A 17,362-nucleotide genomic window follows, 5' to 3' on the forward strand; every position below is an offset into this window, starting at 1 on the left:
TTCTTCTACACTTTCTTTTTCTGATATAGGGATGTGCTGTTTTAATTCCTCCTGAGTTCTTTTGTCTTTCAGTTTCCATACTTTTACTTTCTTCTCTCTTATTTCTTTTACTCTCATAGTTTTATCTATTTTCAATTTTGCTACCACTGCTACTCTGTAGTGAAGCCTCCGTGGCTCAGGCGGCAGCACGTCGGCCTCTCACCACTGGGTTCCATGGTTCAAATCCCTGTCACTCCATATGAGATTTGTGCTGGATAAAGCGGAGGTGGGACAGGTTTTCTCCGGGTAGTCCGGTTTTCTCTGTCATTTTTCATTCCAGCAACACACTCCAGTATCATTTCATTTCATCTGACAGTCATTAATCATTGCCTCAGAGGAGTGCAACAGGCTTCGGCAGCCGGCACAATTCCTATCCTTGCCGCAAGATGGGGCTTCATTCATTCCATCCCTGACCCTGTCAATGACTGGAAAATAGGTTGTAGGGTTTTTTGTTTTTTGTTTTTTTACTACTTGTGGTCTCCATCAAACACCTCGCCTGGTAGTGCTGTTAATCCATTAACTGTTTACGATTTATTTTCTCAACCAAAAAAATAATCAATAACTCTTTTTGTCCATCTTTCACCCCAGCTATATGTGGCGATCTTTCTACTATTCTTCTTTCTAAACCAAGTGTTACTCACAATCATTCCATTTCTCTCACAAAAATCAATTAACTTATCTCCTTTGCTGTTTCTTTCTCCATATCCAAATGGTCCAATCACTTCTTCCATACCAATTTTGTCATTTCCAAGCTGCGCATTGAAGTCTCCCATGACTATCACTTCCACATCGGTGATTACTTCCTCGAGTGCCTTCAAGAATTCCTCTGTATTTTCCTCATTGTTACCAGTTTAGGGTGTGTAAACTTGGATGTAATCTTTCACTCCTTCTTCCATCCTCAGTCGCACTGATTATTCTATCAATAACCTAGTCTACCCTATCCACATTTTCATCCAGGATTTTGTTAACAGTCACTTCTACTGGATTCATTGCCTCACCTCCTCCACTCCAGTATAGGATGTATCCTCTAGTCATACTCTTCACTCTGTTTCCCCTCCACTTGACTTCTCTCCGTCCCATCATTGCAACATTCTCCTTCTCCATAAAATCAATCAACTCTTCTGCTTTTTCTGTCAGTGTCATAACATTTATTATTCCTACATTCATAATATTAATTGCTGGTTGCCCACCTATCACAGTTCCTCCAGCTCAAAAACTGCACATCGCTTTTAGCAGGGTAAGCCCTAACATTTTCCGAGGCTGATCATTTCCATCATTCTTATGTATTACAAGTAGCAAGTAACTATTCTCATTTTGGTTCCGTATTGAAGTTGACGTATGTCTCAAATATTATTACAATATTTATAAGTCCACCTGTTCAATACAATACAATATAATCCACTAAATCATATGGTTAAAATTTAAACATAATACATAAAAGTCAATGGTACATGTTTCACCCTCCTTTACGGGCATCATCAGCCTATATCAATCTTAAAAATAATACATATGGAGTCTTTCTAATCTTATAAATTATAGGGTAAAATGTTGAACAATGATTTCATAAAATATTGTACAATAACATCTAAAACAACGATATTGCACCAAAGTGTGTTAAAAAAAGAACATATAAAAGGTATATGTTTGTGGCTAAGATTCGTGGATGACACTTTTGTGGTTATTGACAAAAATGTTACTAACAGCGACAAAGTTTTAGAGAATTTAAATAAAATTGACCCTAACGTAAAATTCACTAAGGAAGACGAAGTTAAACAGTCCTTAAATTTTTTAGATATAACGATCACGCGCGCCAAAAATACTTTTGATTTTCAAATCTACAGAAAACCCACACAATCTCCTATAACCATAAATAATTCCTCTTTACATCCCAAATCTCAAAAACAAGCGTCATTCTATAATTTAATACACAGAGCTTTGAAAATCCCACTCTCCCCTCACAACTTAAAAATAGAATTAAACTATATAAGGAACTTGGCTAAACTCAATGGGTTCAAAGTTGAAATGATTAACCAGTTAATCAATAAAGTTAAATATAAACTATCCACAAATCTCATTCCGGATAAACCTAAAAAAACTAGTTACGCTACGTTTACATACAATAAACCAGCCATCCACCAGATCGCCAATACACTGAAGAAATATGACACTAATATTGCTTTCAGAACAGTAAATACAAATCAAAGTATATTTTTTAATCATAATGAAGTCAATTATAAAAACAGCCGTTTTTCGAGATCTGGTATTTACAGATTAACTTGTGCTCAGTGTGGATTTAATTATGTTGGTCAAACTGGGCGCAGCTTCTATACGAGATATATGGAGCATTACAATGCCTTAAAACAACAAATATTCAGCGATGAGCTCATACATGAGTGAAACAGGACACCAGTTTACATCAATTGAAAAGGATCTCACCATTCTAAAATGTATAGGCAAAGGAAAACTTATGAATGAATTAGAAAGTCTTTACATCTTTTTAGACCAAGCCTATAACAAAAACCATAATCTTAATGATGCCACGGAGGCAAAAAAATCCTTTATATGAGCTAACTCCAAAGTTATTAGGCATTGTGAATTCAAAACATAATACAATCCCGCAGACTTTTAGAACTTCTTGTTCTAAAGCTTCCACCACCTCGTCAAATGTTAGGCCCGCCCATCTTGCTCCAAACAGCCCTCCAACAACAACACCTGCGCATAAGGATCCACCCACCCTTACCCCCCCTCCGTGTCCTTCACCGCCTCAGCCACACCGGTATAACACTAGAAGTAGAAAGCTCAGTCAAGCTAGCGTTGCTGGAACAGCCCAACGTACTTAATACACACCGTACAAGTAAGTACCGCCTTAGGCAATTTTGACGTACGGGAAGTCTCTTGTACAGTACTATCTAACTAACTTTCTTTAACATTTTGTTTCAGAAAAACTCGATCATTTCTTCCAAGAAATGTTTCAACGGGGTTATAACACCCACTCGACCGTCTTTTGGATCCACTTGATTACCACACCAACATAATTACTGACATCCGCTAGCTTCGACATAATATTTTATCATTGGCAACGCCTCCACAAGAAGTTCTATTTTCTTTTCTACTTTCAGATATATCAACCGTATACATTTTAACATATTTATTACGTTCACACTTCTGTTTTAAATAACTGACAGTGATTTTACCATCTTGAATTCATACTATGGGAATTGAAGAAACACCCCCCCTTTGATGATTGTGCTTTGCTTACACTCAAGGCCATCACAGTCTTAATGATATATAACAAAAGGATCCATTTTAGTTTTAAACTCTCAAATATTCATGTTTAACCACATTTTAATCTTCAAAAACTGTTAATTTACTGTGTTTTTCTTTTTTTAACACACTTTGGTGCAATATCGTTGTTTTAGATGTTATTGTATAATATTTTACGAAATCATTGTTCAACATTTTACCCTATAATTTATAAGATTAGAAAGACTCCATATGTATTATTTTTAAGATTGATATAGGCTGATGATGCCTGTAAAGGAGGGTGAAACATGTACCATTGACTTTTATGTATTATGTATAAATTTTAACCATATGAGATAGTGGATTATATTGTATTGTATTGAACAAGTGGACTTATAAATATTGTAATAATATTTGAGACATTTTTTGTATGTCGGAAATGTTCTGATATAATGTTTACTCCAAGAATAATGTGTTTTAATGGAAAGCTAGTGATTTTTGCACAATACCTAGACTTGAGACAATCTATGGCCTTCCGAATATTGTGATTTTTTTTTCCAAGTTGCTTTACGTCGCACTGACACAGGTAGGTCTTTTGGTACAGATGGGAGAGAAAAGGGCTAGGTGCGGGAAGGAATCAACCATAGCCTTAATTAAGCTACAGCCTCAGTATTTGCCAGGTGTAAAAAGGGAAACCACGGAAAACTATCTTCTGTTCTGCCAACAGTGGGCTCAAGTTGACAGCTATGTGAGCCACCCTTCTGAACATAATTGTTAGCGTAATTTGGGCAGGCAATCCTCAGAACGTATTTTGAGGGCTGCGTTTACAGTTGAAAGGTGCATAATGGTCTTGATCAAATCGTGGGGTGAGCACTGACATTAGCGAATGATTTGAAATCAAGTGAAGATGATAATCTTTTGGAATTTAATTTGGGAAGTGAGTATCAGGGTGCTTCAAAAATATCCAGTGAATCTGAAGTTGAAGGATCCAGTTCATTAAGAGAAGATGGTTGCTCTGATTGGGTGACCTACGAGCCTAACACATGCTGATTCTGTGAATTTCCTGCATAATTTGATGAGTGAACACACACAGAAAAAAAAAATCTGCATATTCATTGTTTGTGTACGCACGTAGTTTTTTATTCCAGCCTGAGCTTTTCAAATAAATTGTTATAGCCTTAAGAACAGATAGAATTATAGTGATACATTTCCAGAAAAGCAAATACAGGTAGAGGTATGTGACCAGCTAAACAGATTCAAGTGCTAAGGGTTAAAGCAGTTATTAGAAGGAATTGGAATGGGGAACTGTTAGGACAGAAATCTGTAGAAGAGTGGGCACAGAAAGTACCGGGTGCTAATATCTGAGGGTAAGAATAGGAGAACTCTGGAGAAATTCGTGAATATATATCTAGGCATGAGAATAATAAATGATAAATTAACAGATAAAGAATATAGTGTCTGATGGGAGTTCACAAAAATAAGGCACTTAAAGAAGTTGGGAAGGGAAATACATATTTGTGTGAGGAGATAGGAAGTATACATTTCACGAGACAGTGTGAACATACAAGGGCATTGCAGTTTATTTGGAAATGGAAGAGAAAAAATAAAATAGAAGGAGAATATGAATATTATACTATTGTTAAAATTCCGAACAGGGAATGGAGATCAGAGAAACTATTGAAATTATTGTGAAAAGCTTGTGGGATATAAAAATGTGAGGGATGAGTGACGGAATGGTAAATGCAGTCGAAGGTGCAAATTATAATAGAGGGTAGGTATATTACACTTAAAAAATGCATTCTAACCATCGGGATGAATAAAGTCTTGTCTTTCCTGCTTCGGTCAACCAAAGTTGAAAGAGAGAGACTCCAAAATTGATCATTTACCCGTTCAGTAAATTAACAGTTAAAAATCTGGCCATACTGAGTTAAATGTAAATATCCGGAAAATTACTAATTTCTTAAGTATCACGTCTGCAAGGGGAAGTAAATACAAGGTTTTTTAACTGTGCATGAACACAACACAAAATTATGACTCAAATGTATGGCACAAGAGTCAAAAATTAATGTTGAAAATTTTAATTTTAGTATCTTGTTCTCTTTTTATATTTGTCGAGCTTTGATAGTCGTCTTATTTTCTAGCTGATAGTATTTCTGTTCATTGATATGTACTCTGTAGTGTGTTTCTTTCAGATTTGTTGGTTTGTTTTGGATGCAATATATATAGGCCTAATTGTCAATAAGCCCCTGGAGATCTAGAACTGGGGGAGGGGAGTATTCTGTTCTACATTTGTGGTCTACTGACATTTTGGATTAGTTTTCAATATCTTGGTATTAATGTTTCAGAGGGAACTACAACAATGCATTTGAAAGTGGTGAAAATGGCACCTGATCCACCGTCTGTCGCTGATCACCATGTACCCATTTTTACCATTGATCAAAATTTATTTCGAGAACAACATTGGGATCTTACAACACAACAGGTGTGTTATGAATTATTAATTCCTGAAGTGGCCTGTTTATTTCCTTTTCTTCAGTCATTGGATAAGTCTCCCTTTATCTAGTGAGGCACTTGGTAAGTTATATGTTAATGATTGCTGACCATCAGTTCTTTGAGCAGCGTAACTGGTCAGTAAAGTGACCTGTGTTGGAAGATCTTCGAAAATGTAAATGTTGTTAGCATCTGAGATGGAGGTACTGTCCCCTTCAAATTTGGCTATCATTAGATTATTTATGGCAGGTCGACATTAAAAGTTTTGTTGTTCGCCGGGAGTTGTATTCATCGTTTGGAAAGCTGTGTGTGTGCACCAAACTGGTTTTTTCCTATCGTTCAGAGGGACAATGTATTGATCTGTTTTCGACTGAGTGCAGGGTAGATCGCGTGACAAGCCAGTGTTCCCAAGCAAGCCACGTGCCCGACGACCTGCGCTGCAAGCAGGCAAGCTTCTAGAAACAGTCACGACCAATTACAAGAGACCCTGTGAACCAATGATTGCCTCTAAAAAGTGCACACCTCCAAAGCGAAGACTATAAAACGCCATGTTCGCAGTAAATCATTCTCTACTCTGCTCTGCTGCTGCTGCTGCTCTAATCTACTCTGGTCAATGCTACTCTTTCATCGGGGCCACGTGGGAGAAAAATTCAGCCGTGCAAGCAGACAACCGCTCTGCTAAAATTAGTGCAGTTTACTATAAAATCTTATGGAGTGAACCTCAACATTAGTGATCCAAGTTAAGTTTATTTCTCCACGAGAACATTAAGTATTCCAGCGTGTGTGTACACATTTTAATATCTGTTGCATTAGTTACAACTTACACTTCTGGAACGTGGCGAAATTCATCCCAGCGAATCGCCGTGTATATCAAGATGGATTCTTCCTCTACAGTGTACATCTTAATTTCATCGTGGGACGTCTACTGCCGTGTCTCCATGATCTTCTAAATATGTAAGGCACTTCTGGTCGGAGAGGGTGACTGACGGGAAAATGCCGGAATGACAGACTTCAACCTGGAATCGAACCTCAGCTAAACTTGAGTACCATTTTAACTGTTTATTTTCTTTCTCATCTTTGTAAAACTAGAGGATCTTTCTTCTTTAAATCGTAGCTCTATTAGTTCTTGTTGTAGATTGAGTTACTTCATTTTCCATTTCTTGAGGTGTCATGGTAGTCGAGTTACGTGTGTGTGACTGATATTTGAAATCTATTAGATTAGCTGTATAGCCTGTCTTTGAATGAGTTCTCATACATAGGAATTAGACAGATTTAAAAATCACTAACCACGCAATAAACCTCATCTGTTTACCTGTGATATTGAAAATAATCTGGATTGGAGTTACGTGAAAGATTTTGTGAGATAGGGTCGAATCTAGTGTCATTTTAAGATCACTTGCATTCTTTAGGATCGAGTCATCTAATTTCACGACATTTCACGAGGACTGATAGATCTAATAATCACTTAAAATAATAATAAAATTAAGTAAAGATCGGTTTAAGAATGGAATTAAACAGTAGGGGGTTATAATTTATCTTAGATTCCTTATATGTGATATTTAATGTGCTCAGTTCATGATGCGCCTGGAATATGACAGTCCTGCGGGATATTAATTGAATAATTTATTAGTGAATGACTTGTTGCTTGTCTCTTTGAGAGCACAATGTGATTTATTATAAGCGGAGCACACATTGAATACATTTCATGAATAGGGAATAATAATAATAATGTGATTAAGGCTCACGAACGCTACATTTGTGACTTGTAACCCATGTGATGGTGATGATTATGGAATTCTATTAGAATCTTCAAATTAATTTCAGAAATTTAGATGAATCTCCGTTGCTATTTAATGAGTATTTCATTTCAAGTGATACCACGAATTTTGATCACTAGCCACTATCGGAGTGAGAATATTTCCAAACACTAATTCATCCTCCGGATATTATTGACGTGACCATGCTAAAAATAATGAATTAATTTATAAGGGCAGGATTCGTTGTAAATATTGTGTATATAAAAAGTACGTGTTACCTTGTGTGAGTATGGTGTGTGTGTTGTAATTATGAATATTTCCATGTTTTCGATTGTTTAGTGTAATTTAATCTGATAGTGCATTTATCGCAACGGCACGGAATGTGTTCAGCGTTGTTTTGCCACCATGATGACTTGTTTAGCACACCTTAAGGAACAATTTGATGAGATTAATGTCGAGTAAGACCAGGCTAGGGTTTAATTTGCACTTACCAAAGATTTAGATGAAAGATTGTCTCGTTATTTTTCAGCAAAGGCAAACGATTTATAAATTAATCCTTAACTAACTCTCAGGTGGATATGAGAAAATTTTCAATGCATTTATATTAAAATTTCAAAATATTTTCAAACTTACTTGAAACTTTAAATGCCATGCAAGTATAAATTTAATGTTTACAAACGGCATAATCTGCGTGAATTTAGGTGATAACGAGTAATGATAATCATAAATAATTGGAAGGCTAATTAATTAGGAAAATGTGTTTTATAATTACCATGAGAATTATTTAGTGAGATACACTAATTTGTAAACACGATCGTATGATGATAAAAGTAAAATGCTACACAGATAAGGTTAGAGAATAATAATAATAATAATAATAATAATAATAATAATAATAATAATAATAAATTGTAAATCTTGGATTCAATTTTCATTTTCCATCAGAATTTCTACTAGTGTTATTAATGGACTTTATACACTTTAGTTATTGAAATCCATCAGTATTTGACATTGACCATGTGTTGAGATTGCAATGAATTGATGGAACATTAAGTTTATTATGGAATAATAAGCAAGATAGCTGCCTACTAATTTTGTGTAAATTCTCATTGCAGTCTCTGGATACTTTCATTTAAATATTTTAATTTTTGAAGGCAGTGAAGGCCTAATCTTTTGTTAATTTTCATTCCAGAACAGTAAAACTGGAGGGCGAGGATTACATTTTGGTTGTTAATTGCTACAGGAAGACCAGACATTATGAAAGCTCATTGTAATTAAATCCCAGGAAGGATATTTTTGTGTTATTGATGCTTATGTTAATAAATGTAAGTGTGTTGTTTTTAAATTTTATTTTTTCTTGCTTGGTCGTCACCCCTTTTTCCCTTAAATGCCTCTAAAAAACGGAAAGCCAGGAACGAATGGTCCACCCCGGGATCTCTTGCTCACTGGCTGGGCTTAGCTCGGCAATAATGGGGGCAGTACTGCAGGTACCTTGGAAAATACTTTAAGGTACTAATATCATCATCATCATCATCATCATCATGTTTCCACTCCAGTTTCCCGGGTGTGGTTTACGAGCGCTCTCCATTTTAGTCTATTCATGTACCACTGCTCCTTCAAGACTTCATCCCAGTTGATTCCTTTGTATGTGATATCTTCCTTCACTTGGTCCAGCCATCTCCTCCTCGGTCTTCCAACAGGTCTCTTTCCAGTAATCTCAGTAATCTATCTTGGCATTTTTCTGGAGGAGGGGGTGGGGGATATTTGGTGAGCTCGATTTCAAAATGCAAAGTAAAGGGCTTCAACAATTTATTTATTCAGAGACTGCTGCAGTACAGTGATGAGAAATGCATATTGAGCCACTTCAGTTTTTAATTTCTGCCATTACTGTTTAGTGTTTGGGTCTTATGCAAAGTGAGGATCAGTGTTTAGGGAAGTGTTAGAAATGGCCATTGACTTCCAATTAGCTAGAAGACTTTAATAAAATATTTCAAGAAATTATAGTGATTTATACATTAGTTTTAGAGAGAAAATCTTGTACACTTCTATTCTCTCTCCTTGTTGCTGTTTTACCCAAAATGAGAAACAAATTTTGATTTTAAAAAATTATATTTATTTATTGCTAGCTCTTACCAAATCTTCCCAAAAAGAAAAATGGATCAGCTGTTATTTATTGTATTTCTTTTGCTGCTCATTGTCTCTAGGCAACCAGCTAACATAAATCCCATCTTATATGCTTGTGGTACAACAGAAATGCTGTGGATGGTGTGGATCAATCATTCAGAAGTACCTCATATTTTATGTGAATTTTTCTTATTCTGTTGCCTACTTTTAATCTATTTTAATGTGTGTATGATATTTTAACTTCATTTGATCTTTGGTGAGTGTCTGATTTTATATGTACTTTGTGGGAATTCATAGTTTTGTTTTGATAATTTTGGAAGTTGTTTACACTTGCTATGACGAATCTCATTTAAAATACATGATTTTATTTCACAGCACATTAATTTGGAACTCATTTATATTTGTCTATTTAGAAAAGTTCACTTTTTTATCTACTACAGTAGAAGTCCGCTATAACGAGTACGGCATATAACAAGACCTCCGTTATAATGACAGTTTTTGTCTGCCCTTCAAAATTCCTATATTAAACTGTGCGTTATCCTTCAGTTACAGCGAGAGCCCTATCACTTATGCATCCATTATTACGAGCAATTAAGAGTGGACGATTTTTTCCGTTACAGACATTTGTGCACCCAGCTATTAAAGTATATTGCATGCGATCGATCATCTCCGGTATCGTTTCCTCGCTATGTCCACTAGCAAGCTCTCTCGTTGACATTCGAAGGTGATGTCAGAGTCGATTAGTAATACCCGTTGACTGCTGTTCCGTAAAGAAAAATGGAATTTCTACGAAACACTTTTCTACCTTGTCAGTAGTTTACATTTTATTAGAATTATCTACCGTACATGTTTCGAGAGGTACTGCTCTCTTCTTCAGTGGTGCAAAAACATCAAACAAAATCCTTGGACAATACAGTTTGAACTGTTCACTTACACTTACTATGTCATTAGTAATCACTTTAAAAATAAAATCATTTTCAATTCATAAAATGAATGAAACCTATTAAGTTAGTCACTAGGCCTGTGTTCTTAGAGCCAACAGACGGGCAGCAACCAACTCAACAGTAGTTAACAAATAACAACTTCCACTTACATAAAACTTAATTCTGCATCTGTTGACATTTTCTGGCAAGGATTCAGCCATTTTATTACCTACCGGTGCTAACGGCCTCTTACAATTTTTCAATATACGCTTCTGCCTTACTTACTACGAATTTCATCAGCGGCCTTGAAAAGATTGTATTCAAGACAATCAAGTTTATGCTTGTGTACACGCCCTTATGTCGTTGGCTTTTTATTACTACCACTTTGATTTTCCAATATTTTATATGAACTGTTTTAATTAGAATTTTAATAGAAGTTTTAGTCTCCGACAAGATTATAGTTTAATCATAAGACAGTTTTCCATTAGCATCTTTTTATTTTATCATTTTTCACAATTTTATTGTTCCTAATTTTAATAACAGACTAAACTTTTAACTTCCACTTTTTATTTTAGTTGTATTTTTGATGATTGTATTTAACTTCCACTTTTAATTTAGTTGTATTTTTGATTATTGTATTTAGGCTGAAGATGCCCTTAATTGAGGGTGAAACATGTCCCATGTAACTAAGAATTTAATTATGTAACAACTATACGTGAAAATATAAGTATTGAATAGGTGGAATAAATTAAAACACCTTTATCATTGTTGAACTGTTAAATTTTCAATACGGACCTAAAATGAGGTTTATAACATGTAAAGTGCAAGGATGTCGAAGGCTGTATGGTCCTGGGAAAGGTAATGCTGCATACAGGAAAATCAAGGAAACCTTTGGAGAAAGGAAATCTAGGTGTATGAATATTAAGAGCTTAGATGGAAAGCCACTTCTAGGGAAAGAGGACAAAGCAGAAAGATGGCAGGAGCATATCCAACAGTTGTATGAAGGTAAAGATGTAGATAATTTGGTTCTGGAACATGAAGAGGCTGTTGATGCTGATGAAATGGGAGACCCAATTTTGAGGTCAGAGTTTGAGAGAGCTGTGAGTGACCTCAATAGGAACAAGGCACCTGGAATTGATGACATTCCCTCTGAATTACTGACTGCCTTAGGAGAAACCAGCATGGCAAGGTTATTTCATTTCGTGTGCAAGCTGTATGAGACAGGAGAAGTCCCATCCTATTTTCAAAAGAATGTTGTTATACCTATTCCCAAGAAAGCCGGTGCTGACAGGTGTGAAAACTACCGCACCATTAGTTTAGTATCTCATGCCTGCAAAATTTTAACACGTATTATTTACAGAAGAATGGAAAAACAAGTTGAAGCTGAGTTGGGAGAAGATCAATTTGGCTTCAGAAGAAATGTAGGAACACGTGAAGCAATCCTGACTTTACGTCTGATCTTAGAGGATCGAATCAAGAAGGACAAGCCCATGTACATGGCATTCGTAGATCTAGAGAAGGCATTCGATAATGTTGATTGGACCAAGCTATTTATGATTCTGAAGATGATAGGGATCAGATACCGAGAACGAAGAATTATCTACAATCTGTATAAAAATCAGTCTGCAGTGATAAGAATCGAGGGCTTTGAAAAAGAAGCAGCAATCCAGAAAGGAGTGAGGCAAGGCTGCAGTTTGTCCCCTCTCCTTTTCAATGTTTACATAGAACAGGCAGTAAAGGAAATCAAAGAGAAATCTGGAAAGGGAATCACAGTCCAAGGAGAGGAAATCAAAACCTTGAGATTTGCCGATGATATTGTTATTTTATCTGAGACTGCAGAAGATCTCGAGAAGTTGCTGAATGGTATGGATGAAGTCTTGGGTAAGGAGTTCAAGATGAAAATAAATAAGTCCAAAACAAAAGTAATGGAGTGCAGGTGATGCAGGAAATATTAGATTAGGAAATGAAGTCTTAACCCTTTATAGGGCAAAACTATTTTTATGAAAAATATCATAGGACGCATAATGTATATGTTCACGGTTATCCTCCAATATAGTTTATATGTTTGAGATATATATACAGTTTTTAAAACACGGTTTATTCCTAAAAAACTGAGGTCAAAAAATCGACCACAATCCATTTAGGGAAGTGGTTTGGACTTTCATGTTTTGTGGTTGATAAATAAACCATAAAAATAAAATAATTAATTTGAACGTTTATTGTAATTTCCATGTATATTTCTGATATAATTGGACAATATATATTACTTGAAAATATAAAAAGAAGGAGTCAATAACGTGAGCACATTGTCAACACAAAATCAACTTGTGAATGTTGATGTCGTGATCGGATTCGAAGTCTGCACCCATTGATCTATCTCCACTCAAGCCTAGTACTTCGTTGTCTGTCGAATATGTTTGCTTTGCCACAGGAAATGGACGACAATCCTCAGCATTAGAATCGCCCTCCAAATCTGACTCAGAAGCTTGTTCTTCTGTTATTGTATCTAAAATATTGAATAGTGCTCTCGCATCCAAGCAATCAGGCCTCCTCGCCATGACTGTAGCCTACAAAAAATCAACAGTTTGATATAGTTTGATAACCGGGTGAATAATTATATAAACAGTTTTGTTGTTTCAGAAGTACATGCTGCGGAGTGAAACAGCACGCAATGATAAAGAATTTTGTGTTCACAAGGAATCATGGTGGCCAATGGAACACTTGACACCACCATAAACAAAATGCTATAACAAGTCAGCGCAACACATATGGCGACTATATATTTGTTGAACTAACTGACAACATAGCGCTGATATTTATTATGATAAACACATGTTCCTATCTATCACTGTGAGTTTAGAATGAACATAAAAATTACGGCATGAATTTGAACAAAGTGAGGTTACGAATGCATGGCCTCTTTCTAGGATATATAACTAAAATGCTACAACATCTGTTGTGCTATTTCCACGTAAATACGGTAAAACATACATTTCAGATTACCTTAGAACCACTATATACAGGAATAAATGAAATATTATTGAATAAATTTAACTTACCTCATGAGATGATCTACTTCCATGCAAAGTGGGTGAGCTGAATGGATTGTGGTTCAGTTTTCAACCACAACGTGCATTGCGTTCTACAAAGTGCTGCTCTCTGTTTACCAGCGCTTGGAAACACGTTGTGGCTGATTTTCCGACCACAGAACGTTCCATGCCAGTAGCCTAACACCGTTAGGCAGATATTTATAATATAATGTAAGAGAAATTGAACCTTAAGTGGTGTGGTTGAAAATTCGACCACAAACCTATAAAGAGTTAAAGGAAGTAGATGAATATTGTTACTTGGGTAGTAAAATAACTAATGATGGCAGAAGTAAGGAGGACATAAAATGCAGACTAGCACAAGCAAGGAAGAGCTTTCTTAAGAAAAGAAATTTGCTCACTTCAAACATTGATATCGGAATTAGAAAGATGTTTTTGAAGACTTTTGTGTGGAGCGTGGCATTGTATGGAAGTGAAACATGGACGATAACGAGCTCAGAAAGAAAGAGAATAGAAGCTTTTGAAATGTGGTGTTACAGAAGAATGCTGAAGGTGAGATGGATAGATCGAATCACGAATGAAGGGATACTGAATCGAATTGGTGAGAGGAGATCGATTTGGCTAAATTTGACGAGAAGAAGAGATAGAATGATAGGACACATCTTAAGTCACCTAGGACTTGTTCAGTTGGTTTGTGAAGGAAGTGTAGGTGGTAAGAACGGTAGGGGTAGACCAAGGTATGAATATGACAAGCAGATTAGAGCAGATGTAGGATGCAATAGTTATGTAGAAATGAAAAGGTTAGCACAGGATAGGTTGGCATGGAGGGCTGCATCAAACCAGTCTATGGACTGATGACTCAAACAACAACAACAACATCTCTGATTCAGAGGATGGTTTATATTTTCTCGCGTATAGTTACATTTCGGATAGGCTGTTCCCTTGTAATTTTGTAGCGAGGAGGTTATCATCTATATATATAAAGTAACTTGTCCTGTCTGACTGACTGACTGACTGACTGACTGACTGACTGACTGACTGATTCATCATCGCCGAGCCAAAATTACTGGACATAAAGAAATGAAATTTTGGGGATGTGTTCATATTAAGATGTAGGTGCTCGCTAAGAAAGGATTTTTGGATATTCTGTCGCTAAGGGGATGAAAACGGGGTTGAAATTTTAAAATGAGTGTATCTATATCTCAAAACTTTAAAAGTTTACAGATGTAAAAATTGGTATTTGGAAACTTCTTCAAAAATAAGGAAACACGTATTTTTTTGTTTTCAGAAAATCCCAATAGTAGGGGTGAAACAGGGTGAAAAAGCGGTTGAATGCCATCAATCAGAATACCGGTACTTATATCTCAGAAACTGAAGATAATACAGACCTGAAAATTGGTACTTTTGATCTCTTTTAAAAATAAAGAAACACGTATTTTTTTGTTTTTGGAAAATCCAATTAATGGGAGGGTGAAAAGGGGGTGAATTTTTAACATGAGTGCATCTACATCTCAAAACTTTTAAAGTTAACAGATGTAAAAATTGGTATTTAGGATCTTCATTAAAAATAAAGAAAAACGTATTTTTTTGTTTTTGGAAAATCCCAGTAGGAGGGTTGAAAAGGGGTGAAAAATGGGTTGAATGCCTTTAATGAGGATACTAATATCTCAGAAACTGAAGATATTACAGACCTGAAAATAGAAGTTTGGGATCTCCTTTAAAAATTAAGAAACACGTATTTTTTGTTTTTAGAAAATCCAATTAATGGGGGGATGAAAAGGGGGTGAATTTTTAAAATGAGTGTATTTATATTTCAAAACTTTTAAATTTTGTAGATGTAAAAATTGGTATTTAAAAATGAAGAAACACTTATCATTTTGTTTTCGGGAACTCCCAATGGGAAGGGTGAATAATGGGTTGAATGCCTTTAATGAGGATACATATATCTCAGAAACTGAAGATATTACAGAACTGAAAATTTGTATATGGGATCTCCTTTAAAAATAAAGAAACACGTATTTTTTGATTTTGGAAAATCCAATTAAAGGCGGTTAAACAGGAGTGACAAATGGGGTGAAGTTTTCGAAGGACTACATCTACAGAATATCTGAGAAATATAGAATGTTTCAGACGTAAAAAGTGGGTATTTGGAATTTCCTGTAAATGTAAAGACACATAGGTGTTTGTTTTTGGAAACTCCACTTAAGGGGAAATAAAGGGGTGACATTTTAAAATGAGAATTTCTACAGTATATCTAAAAAAACATAACATGTTACAGAAGTGAAAAATGGTATTCTTTATCTCTATTAAAAATAAAGAAACGTGTATTTTTAGTTTTCGGAAATACCACTTGGGTGGAAGGGGGGGGTAAAAGTGACTGAAAATGGTGTTGATTTCTTTTAATTAGGCTACTGATATCTCAAAAATTAAGATGATAAAGACGTGAAATTTGATATTTGGAATCTGCTATAAAAGTAAAGAAACACGTATGCTCGGAAAATCTAATGAAGTGGGGGGGGGGGTGAAAGAAATGAAATATTAATTGACTTAATTGTATGAGAATACATACATCCAATAAAAACTAAAGTTGTTACAGATGTGAAAATCGGTATTTGGATTTCCTTTAAAAACAAAGAAAAATGCGTTTTGGGGGAAAACATCTTGCGGGGCGGGAGTGAAAAGGAGTTGAATTCCTTTCATGAGGACACTTAAATCAAAAACTGAAGAAGTTTAGAAGATCCTTTACTATTAAAGAAACAAGTACTTTTTGCCGGAAAATTCACTAGGTGGGGGGGGGGGGGAGTGTGAAAGCAAGTGAAAAAAGATACCGGTAATTGTTTTTATGGTGATGCTTATATCTCAAAACTGAAGGTAATAGACGTCAACATTGGTGTTTGGAATCTCCTTTAAACATAAAGAAACACTCCTTTAATTTTTTTTGGGGGGGGGTGTAAATAAACTTAACGGCGGTGGGGTGTAAAAGGAGGTGAGACCAATTGATTTTACTGTTCATAATGTACTTATAAGGATCCTCCGTTGCTCAGGTGGCAGCGCGCAGGCCTCTCACAAGTGTGTTCCGTGGTTCAAATCCCGGTCACGCCATGTGAAATTCGTGCTGGACAAAACGGAGGTGGGACAGGTCTATCTCCGGATACTCCGGTTTTCCCTGTCATCATTCATTCCAGCAACACTGTCCAATATTTCATTTCATTTGTAATTCATCGATCATTGCCCCAGAGGAGTGCTTCGGCAGCCGGCACAGTTCCTACAGTCGCCGCTAGATGGGGCTTTATTCATTCCATTCCTGACCCTGTCGAATGATTGGAAACCGGCTGTAGATTTTCGATGTTCTTATACTGATCATAAACCGATCATTTTTAATCTTTCCTGGGTTCGTTTTCAACAGCCATCTTTTCCTTCGGAGAACGTTTTTAGATTACGGTAGATTCTCCTGGCAATAAATAAAAAATTATACACATTTGAAATAAACGATAGGAATGGGATTGACCGTCAAATTGTTCACCTCTATAATAAGGTCAATAATGCACGGAAGTATGTCATTCGTATCGCCAGAAATTCCGCACACTTTCCTACGCGCGGCAATGGCGCTGGTCACATTGTCAACAATGACAATGGCAGCAGATGTAATTTACCGCCAAGTAACGGTCTTGCATCTTGCTGTTGCTGTGGGGTCCAGATCATCTAATAATAATAATAATAATAATAATAATGATAATAA

The 17,362-nt window shown here is 35.9% G+C and overlaps 1 protein-coding gene across 1 annotated transcript in view; it reads left to right on the forward strand.

The window, feature by feature from the left end:
• The window catches only part of LOC136864819 (GATOR1 complex protein NPRL2), a 210,314-nt gene that overhangs the window by 79,686 nt on the left and 113,266 nt on the right, over positions 1-17,362 (forward strand). The window contains exon 5 of the mRNA XM_067142259.2: positions 5,628-5,764. Coding sequence (XP_066998360.1) covers positions 5,628-5,764 — 137 coding nt within the window. The remainder of the gene's footprint in view (positions 1-5,627; positions 5,765-17,362) is intronic.

This window comes from Anabrus simplex, chromosome 2, assembly GCF_040414725.1.
Source record: "Anabrus simplex isolate iqAnaSimp1 chromosome 2, ASM4041472v1, whole genome shotgun sequence".
Taxonomy (NCBI): Eukaryota; Metazoa; Arthropoda; class Insecta; order Orthoptera; family Tettigoniidae; genus Anabrus; species Anabrus simplex.